General features: G+C 43.9%; 1 protein-coding gene across 1 annotated transcript; it reads left to right on the top strand.

Annotated features, from left to right (window-relative positions):
* The first annotated feature begins 4,535 nt into the window (after positions 1–4,535).
* LOC103555544 (vomeronasal type-1 receptor 1-like) lies at positions 4,536–5,444 on the top strand. Its single transcript, XM_008527162.2, has one exon. It carries the CDS (start codon positions 4,536–4,538, stop codon positions 5,442–5,444), a length of 909 nt encoding a protein of 302 aa, XP_008525384.2.
* Positions 5,445–9,844: the final 4,400 nt, after the last annotated feature.

A 9,844-nucleotide genomic window follows, 5' to 3' on the forward strand; every position in this document is an offset into this window, starting at 1 on the left:
ACAACAATAATAAAGGATCTCAATACCACAATTTCAACAATGGATAGATCAGACAGAAAATCAAGAGAGAATCAATGGACTTAGACTACGTCTTCGACCAGATTGATCTAGTGGACTTACACAGAACATTCCATCCAACAGCAGCAGAATACACATTCTTCTCCAGGGCACATGAACTGTTCTCCGGGATAGATCATATTTTAGGCCACAAAAGAAGTCTTAACACATTTAAGAAGATTGAACCCGTATCAATCATCTGTTCTGACAACAATGATCGGAAACTGGAAATCAACTATAAGAGAAAAACTGGAAAATTCACTAATATATAAAGATTAAATGACATGCTCTTTTTTTTTTTTTTAAAGATTTTATTTTTTCCTTTTTCTCCCCAAAGCCCCCCGGTACATAGTTGTATATTCTTCTTTGTGGGTCCTTTTAGTTGTGGCATGTGGGACGCTGCCTCAGCGTGGTTTGAAGAGCAGTCCCATGTCCTCGCCCAGGATTCGAACCAATGAAACACTGGGCCGCCTGCAGCGGAGTATGCGAACTCAACCACTTGGCCACGGGGCAGCCCCTAAATGACATGCTCTTGAACAACCAACGGGTCAAGGAAAAATCAAATGGGAAATAAAAATATCTTGAGACAAAAGAACATGGAAGCAGAGCATACCAATATTTACGGGATTCAGCAGAAGGTTCTAAGAGGGAAGTTTATAGCAATAAGCAGAAACATTAACAAAAAAGAAAGATCTCAAATAAATAAATTGACTTTACATTTCAGGGAACTAGAAAGGGAAGAACAATCTAAGCCCAAAGGTACTAGATGAAGGAAACAGAAATGATCAGAGGAAAAATAAATAAAATGGAAACTAAGACCACAGTATAAAAGATCGATGAAAATAAGATCCACTTTTTTTGTGTGTGGCTAAGACCAAGACATCTGCAGAGGCAATTTCCAACAGAAAGGTAATTGATTCTACAATGGAAGCAAATTCCTTTCTCCTTTCCCAACTCCCATGAATCCTTCCATTCAGGGCCTATTCAACTCCTTTGCTCGTTGCCCTCGATACACTGTTAGGTGGGCTTTCTCCTTCTGTCCTAGGCGGTCTACAAACCAGCTCTGACTTCTGTGCTCACCTATGATGCATGACACACTCTTCTGCTGATTCAGCATCAGGATTATTTTTGGCTGCTTCTCCTGTATTGTATGCATTCTCATTCACAGCAGTTACAAAACCCCAGAAGGCGTGAAGAAGCTGGTGAAGCTATAAGTGCTCAGGCACAAGAAAGACACGATGCCTCTTCATTTTGTTTAGCCAAAGCAGAGCCGAGTCGTCAGAAGAGTGATTGGAAAATAGGGCTTCAGTGTCATCTCTCTAACTTTTTAAAAGCATGGTTTCCACCAGCTTGTCCAAATGCAGGAAGTAACGTGTCCTTGCTTGTCCCTCCATGCCTGTGGGCAAAGAGAGGTTCCTAAGTTGGGGGCAGGCACTGGGATGTGCATTCCTGTGACAGCACAGGGAACCCTCTGTGGTTTTCTTTCTGACTCTGGCTGTGGTGGTGCCCTGAGTGTGACTGTGAGGCTAGTGGTCATCATTTCTGTAGGGGCAAGTGCATCCTTCTGCATTCTGCCTGGTGACTGTTGGTATAAGGGAGGCACCTCATCTCTGGGGTCAATCTCTGTGTGCCCCACAGAATGTACAACGAGTGTGTCTGACCACATCACCCACCGCAGTAAACCCTCAGCCCCATTTGAAGGAAGTCATGGGCCATGTGTGTGTGATGAGGGTATAAGGGCACGAGGGGACCTGCACGCACTAAGAGTCACTGCAGGTGCTATTTAGGGAGCATTTGGTGGGGACCCAAGGGGATCATGTGAGGATTGACGGGCATGAGAGTCACATCAGCTCTTTTGCAAATAGACAAGGTTCTGTGGGGCTCACTGCAGTGAGACGGAAGCTTAACATGCAGGAGAACCATGGACTTGGACAGGTAATCGTAACTCAAAGGAGAGATCTGAATAATCACAATTTCTGATTAGAATCTCGTATAGAACAGGTTTGTCAAAGGAACTGCAGGGAGGGATAGCTATGTGGAATGGATCAAGGATAGGGTGGGACTTATATATATAAGCATACGAAGACATATATGTACAAATACATTGTTGCTACTATTATCTTGAACAAACCTATCTATAAGATTTAAAATTTTAAGAAATAATGTTATTATTTCACCTTCAATAACTCCTTATCCAAAGCACCTCCTTTCTCTGGATAGATCCAAGTTTCTGATCTATGTCATTTTCCTTACCTCTAGAGAATTTCTTTTAAAATTTCTTGCAAGGCAGCTCTACTGACAAAAGATTGCCTCCATTTTTCTTTGTATGAGAAACTCTTTATTCCTCCTTCCTTTTTGGAGGGTAAACACACAGGGTATGACATTGTAGATTGGTGAGTTTTTTCTCACAACGGTTTGTTTCACTCCACTCCTTGCACGGATTCTGAGGAGTAGTTGGAAGTGATTCTGAAATTTCTTCTTTCTTAAGAAAAGTGGGGTTTTTCTTCTCATTTTCTTAAGGACTTTTTCCTCCATAGTTTGAAAATTACATGCCTAGCTATAATTTTGTTGTGGTTGTAGTTTTTTGGCTTTTATACTGCTTAGTGTTCTCTGAGCTTCCTGGATCTGTGGTTTGGTGTCCGATATTAATTTGGAAAAATTCTCAGTCATTATTTCATATACGTCTTTGGTCCCTTTCTCTCTTCTTCTTACATTATTGCAATTATGCATATGTTACATATTTTGCAGATGTCCCACAGTCCTTGTCTACTCTGTTCTGGTTTTTCACTCTTTTTCCTGTATGCTTTTCGGTTTGTAGAGGTTTCTATTGATGAATCCTCAAGCTCAGAGATTCTTTCCTCAGCCATTTCCAATCTCTTAACAAGCCCATCAAAGGAATTCTTCATAACCCTTTCAGTGTTTTTGATCTCAGCATTTTCTTTTGGTTCTTTTTAGGGTTTCCACCTCTCTGCTTCCATTGCACATCTATTCTTGTACGCTGTCTAATTTATCCAATAATCCATGACCATATTAATCACCATTGTTTTAAAATCGTGGTCTGATAATTCCAACATCCCTGCCATGCCTTGTTCCGATGATTGCTCTGTCTCTTCAAATTGTGTTTTTTGTGCTTTAGTATGTCCTGTATTTTTCTCAATAGACATGATAAACTAGGTAAAAGCAACTGTGATAAATAGACCTTTAATCATGTGGTCAGGTTTGGGGAGAGAGGAACATCCTGTAGTACTCAGATTATGGCGTAGTCTTGTACTGAGTCTGTGACTCTGGACTGTGATCTTTGCAAGAGTTTCTCAGGTCTTTTCATCCCCCGTTAGGTGGAACAGGATGACTAGAGAAGGCTGCAGTTGGGTATTTCCCCTCCCCAGGTCAGTTAGGCTCTGATAATACCCCAGCAGGGTGGGCTCCAGTTAATCCCTTTCTCCTGAGAGCTGACATTGTTAAGAAGAACACCGTGCTCGGGCTTGTTTCAAAATGGTTTCTTTTCCTTCCCCCAGCCACAAAGACAAAGAGATTTTTATGTGATATTTACTGAGAGAACCTTCTGGAGCTTCGAGATATAAAACGCACAGATGTGTGGAAATACCCATATAACTTGGTTTAGCTAAAGTTTCTGACTCTCAGCTACGTCCACACTGACCTCCAGCAACCCATCAACTATAGGGCAGGTTTCCCACCTGAGGCCACATCCCCACCTGGTTCCTGCTCATCAGTCTCTGCTCGAGTAAGCCTGGATTCCCTCTGTTCCCTGTCCCTCTCTCCAGTCTCCGAGAAGGCCATGTCTGTGCCCTGTGGACTCACCTCTCTTTCAACTCCAAGAATTTTCAGTCTTTTCCGTTTTTCTTGTGGGGAGGGAGTGGTGGATTCCAAGATCCTTAAAAGAAAGTAAGAACCCAGAATTCTCTGTCTGACTTGGGACCTCTGTAACTGAGGGATTATGAGTCCTCGACTGTGGATAACTGATTCTCCTGCAACTCTATTAAAATTTGTTAGAGAATCTTTTACTCTGAACAGTACTTTGCATTTTCATTTCATTTTCTTAATTAATACACTCTTATAATCACAAGATGACTATAACTTCTAAGAAGGGGACAGTGCTTTCTTGTCTTTATCTCCTGTCACTTACCCATGTACTCATTACATATTATTTATCACCTATTCTGTATCAACTGTATTTTTGACCAACTCAGACGTGGTTCCTAGGTTCCTGGCCCTTCCATCTGTTGGAGAATCAGAATAGAAAAGTCCGTAGAAATAAACACAAAATAATAATGGTTAAAAGTATAACTGCTGACAAGTGTATGTTCTCTAGGTTGAGCCCCTACCATTGAGTATGACAGCATCTCCCTTCTCAGAAGAAAGAGCCAGACCTTTGTTCCAACGTTGGTTATGTAAGAGGACTGCTGATGTCATCAGTGGCATAACCACCTTTTGCTCTGGGCCACTCTGAAGCCATTTCCATGTATTTTCAGAAAAATGTCCTGAGAACCATATGGGAAGTGGCTGTGAAAATCATCTTTCTTTTACAGATTGGAGTGGGGACTCTGGCCAATGTCATTCTCTTCTTCTATAATGTCTCTCCAATCTTGCTTGAACACAGACAGAGGCCCTCACACACGATTCTCACCCATATGTCCGTGGTCAATGTCTTGGTTCTTCTCTCAAGTGGAATTCCCCACACAACAGCTGTTTTTCTTTTGAGGAACCCGCTGTCCACTCTTGCGTGTAAATTTTCATTTTATATATCCAGAGTGGCTCGCCAGACCACCCTGTGCTGCACCTGTATGCTGAGCACCCATCAATTCTTCACTCTCTTCCCTGGGAGAGTGGAGTGCCTGATGCTCAGAGGAAGAGCCCCCAAGGTCATTGGTCTTTTCTGTTTTATCTGCTGGATTTTCAGTTTCTTAATATATATCTTTGTTCCCATGACAATCACTACTTCACAGGACATGGAAAACGATACTGACTTCCAAGGGACATGGTTCTGTCCATCCTCACATTTTACTTCATGCATGTACATCTTGTTCTCCATCTCCGATGCCATGTTTATTGGCCTCATGGGTTGGGCCAGTGGTTTCAGGGTGCTTCTCCTGCACAGACACCACCAGAGAGTGTGGCATATTCACAGCCCTGATGGCTCCCACAAATTCCTATCAGAGATCAGAGCTGCCTATACCCTCCTGAGGCTGGTGGTCACTTTTGTCATCCCTTACATGCTGAATTCCATTTTTACTTTTTACATCACTTACTTCTTAGATACTCGTTTATGGTTGATTCAGATCTCTCATATTTTGGCTTCATGTTTCCCCACTTTTAGCCCCTTACTGTTGATCCTTAGGGATCCTAGAGCTCCCAGTTTCTGCTCTTGAATTGTTGAAATCACTGTTGAATGTGGAAATACGTAGAAGTCAGCTTCTATACCATCCACGATTACTATATTTAGTGATCATTTACCAGTTATCCATTTTCATAAACTTTTATTGTTATAACGTATACATAACATGATTTATGATTTTAACCCTTTGTGATTGTACAATCCAGTGGCATTAAACACATTCCCAATGCTGTTCAACCGTCACCTCTACCTGCACCCAAGACTTTCTCATCATCATTCCCAAGAAAAACTCAGTGCCCAGTAGAATAATAACACCACTTCCACTCTCCTCCTAGCCCAAGACATCCTCTTCTACTTTCTGTCTCTGTAAATTTGCCTGATTTTGGCATTTCATATAAGTGGAATCACACAGCATTTTTCTTTTTATATCTACCCTATCCAGTAACATAATATTTTCAAGGTCACCCATGTAGCATATATCAATATTTCATTCATTTTTAAGGCTGAAAACTATCCCATTCTGTGTATATCCAACATTTTGTTTATTCCTTCATCTGTTGATGGATATTTGCGTTCTTTCCACCTTTTGGCTATTGTGAATAACGCTGCTAGGAACTTTGGTGTACAGCTATCTGTCAGGGCCCTGCTTCAATTCTTTTGGATATTTACCTAGGAGTTAATTGCTGTACCATATGTTAGTTCTATGAATGCCCATTTGAGCAATCACCAAACTGTACTTTCAAAGCTGCTGCGTCATTTTACCTTCCCACCAGCAATGCACAAGTGTTCCAGTTTATCCACATCTTTGCCTACATTCATTATTTCCCAATTTTGGATTATTGTATATCCTTCTTAGCAGGTATGAATTGGGATCTCATTGTGGCATTGATTTGCATTTGCATTTCACCATATGATGTTGATCATCTTTTCATAGACTTATTGGTAGTTTGTTTATCTTTGACAACATGTCTCTTCAAGTGCTTTGCCCATTTTTCTATTGGGTTGCCTTTTGTTGTTAGTTTTAGAGATGCTTGATATATTCTGACTATTGATCCCTTATCAGTATAAAATACACGAAGATTTTCTCCCATTCTCTAGTTTGTCAGAATGTTGCTGTCAGCCCAAGGCAGTTCTTTAGAGACTGGTGAGTCTGTCACTGCAAGTGGGGCTGAGTGCACCACCCAAGTAGAGGGGATCTGAGTGGAGACCTAACCCCATCATGGTGCCATTTTTAACATTTCTGTTTTGTTCACATTCTCAAATGATCACTATTTTCTCTACAATGCTTGGAGTTAAACATGCTCAATTAGGCTTAAGTGTGCAACTAAAGTGAGGAAATTTGAAGTGGTGTATGGGAACATTCCTCAAGGCAACACAGAAGCGTTTCTGCAGCAGTCACACCGTGAGCTCTGCCCCTATCGTTCACTCCCCTTTGAATGAATTGGCTTAATTGTTGCAGGATTTCCCCCCTAGAAATGCACTACAGTCTATCTTGTAACAATAATAGCCCAGTGTTCCTAGCCAGAGTATAATTATCGCTTTAAAATTCTCCAGAGGAACAGACAGTGAGGCGGTTGAGACCAAACGAGGTCTGCTCAAGGTAAATGATGGTCGTAAGTAGACAAAGGGTTCCTGAGGAACGTGGGTCAGGTGATGATACTATTGCCTATAATTGTGTGCGCTAGAAAATGTCCATTAAAGTTGTGTTTTAAGGAACAAATGTTAAATATTGCTCTTTGAAATGATAAATATATGAACTAAATTTAAATAATGTGGATGAAACATAAAGTTAAAGAATTATCCCTAGAAATAGAATTTAAAAATGAAGACATACTCAATAGGAAACAAAAAGACCAATTTCTCATTAAAACTCTGTTGGAAATCTGTGGGGAGTGTGTGGATGTCCCAGGCACTGGGGGCCCTACGGGATTGCTGAAAGGGTGGGTGGTGGGCACTAGACGTCCTGCAGAGGACAAGGGGTTTCAGGGAGCAAACTTTTTCTTAAAGAGCCAGATAGGAAATATTTTAGGCTCATGGGCCATAAGGTGTCTGTCACAGCTACTCAGACCTGTCCTTGTACATGGAAGCTGCCACAGACTTTATAAAAATGAGAGTGGCTGCGTTCCATCAAACTTTATGTACAAAAAAAGTGGCAGGCCCACAGGCCTTAGTTTGCTGATCCCTGATTTGGGGCATCATGTGATGTGTGGGTGGGTTTCCCTTTCAAACAATAAAGAACATGTTGCAAAAACTGTCAGGAAGGGAGTGCAGGGTCCTACCTGACAGGAAGGACACCACTCAGGGACCAACCAGGAGCTGATAGGCATCTGCAGAGGCATCTGAAGGAGAGAAAGAATTTCTGTTTCAAGGGAAAGATGAGGCAGATGAGGGGCTGGTGAGAGAGGGTGTGTGTGTCTGAGGTGGAGTTTCTGCCCGACAAAAGTGGAGAGACAGTGTGAGACTAAAAGGAGCGAGTGTGTGCAGCTAGGGGCAGTCACTACAAGCATCCACACTCACAAGAGAAGGTGTGTGTGTGTTTGTGCAGCTGTGTGTGATAGAACACTCCACAACAGGTATGTGAGAGGGAAGGTGCATGTAGAGCATGAGAACCTGTGGAAGAGTGTGGGTGGGGTGAGTGGGCTCATGTGTGTCAGTGTGTCCTGCACGAGTGAGGCACTGAGGAAGTGTGTCCAGTGCTGGTGGCTGAGATTTCCTGAGCAACAGCCAAGTCCACACAACCAGGGTGACTGGGTCAGGCGTTAGTCTCTGGTGCCACCTGCTGGTCCCAGACCCTCACGTCCCCTTGCTTCTCAGTTCCTCAGACCCTAAACCCCTTCAGAACTCAAGTTCCTCCCACCCAGTCCTCCAGCAGAAAACTCCTTGGTGGACGCTTATCCAATTGATCTTCCATGAGAGAGAGTCTCCTGGCAGAATGGCACCCACAATGCCTTCCCAGCACCCACAAAGGGCCCAAGCAGCCCAGCCCACTGCCCAACATCTGACTCACAGAGCCCTGGAGATATATTTGTCATTGAAAGAAAAGACTGAAGTGTAAATAGCAAGAGTGAACCAATGACACAGGAATGAACGACTGCATTCATTCAACATTCAGCGATGGATGGGTCACCACAAACTGAGGTGCTGAGGCCTAATGGGGAGGAAACCCCATAGATGGCAGCTCCCTATTGAGAAGTGGTGGCCTGAATATTCTGGAAAGAAGAATATATGAGGAGTCACGATTTTTGGAGCAGTTCTGTATTTCATACTGTAAGGAATGAAGAGGAAGATGCCTACGAGAGAAAGCTGAGATTAAGCCCATAATTTATGCAGGTCAGGGATTTGTTGTTTTCTGTTGTTTTCTCCATTGTGACAAATAAGTAAGTTGAGGAGAGAATTAAAGTCTCTAGCCTTTAAATCTCCACTAGAGTAAACCAAAGTAGGACATTTTACGTTATTGCCCTCCTCGGCTACTATTGAAAGAAGTGGAAGGAAGGCTCCAAGGCATGAAATGTGAAGCATGTGCTTAATTCGGTGAATGGGGGTCTCCCTTAAAGTCTGTAATGGGGAGGGTCCCCTATCTTGAGTGCAAAGGAGCCCCTTTCCCTGCAGCCCCACCCAGAACCATCCTGGGGCCAAGCCTTGTGTCCAGAACACCCCAGCATCAGGAGCAGGGCTGCCTTCGGCCCCAGGAATGGTACCCTTGACCCTGGCAAAGCCATACTTCCTCCCTGGCAGTCTCCTCATTCCCACATGCCAGTCGAGACACCAGGCAGGGGGCAACCAAGAGGCCACCATCCATCCCCTAAGCACTTGAGACACTCTCTCTGGACCTTGAATCCTAAACTGACCCCATGTGCTTCCAGCATCTCTGGGACCCTGTCCTTCACTGGGCAGAAGGACAAGTTACCCACTCTACATCCGTCCATCTACCCATGACTCCATCACCCTGGTGTGCAGGAAGGGGCCCATCCAGACCCATCCACCCCTCAGCTAGGACAGGAAAGCTGACTGATGCCTTTGCCCACACACACTTGCTCTTGCTCCGTGATTGGTCTGGGGACTGGTATACTCATGGCCACACCACTGAGGTCGGTCACCTCCGCAGGAGACATGGTCAGCCCTGAACACCTTGGGAGGGTGCCCCTTGATCTGGCCCTTGGTGCTCCCTCTGAGCCCCTGTGACGTGGGGATCTACACCTGCCTGATGCTCTCCCCATGCCCACAGCCGTTCCTGGGTGAGAGCAAAGGCTGGCTGACCCAGAATGCCTGACCCTACCGTTACCTTCCCCCGAGGGCCTTGAAGCCTGAGTTGTAAAAAGAGTCACTGAGGAATGAATCCGTCAGTGAGAATGGGAATGTCATGTCCCAGGCATGTGGGAAGAGGTCCCCACATGGAGGGGGGTCCCCATCACCAAGGCCCAGGGATGCAGAGCC

The sequence above is a fragment of the Equus przewalskii genome, chromosome 9 (genome assembly GCF_037783145.1).
Source record: "Equus przewalskii isolate Varuska chromosome 9, EquPr2, whole genome shotgun sequence".
NCBI lineage: Eukaryota > Metazoa > Chordata > Mammalia > Perissodactyla > Equidae > Equus > Equus przewalskii.

Bases quoted from the DNA above. Each gene is read 5' to 3' on its own strand.
- LOC103555544 (XM_008527162.2), top strand. From the start codon at position 4,536: ATGTATTTTCAGAAAAATGTCCTGAGAACCATATGGGAAGTGGCTGTG.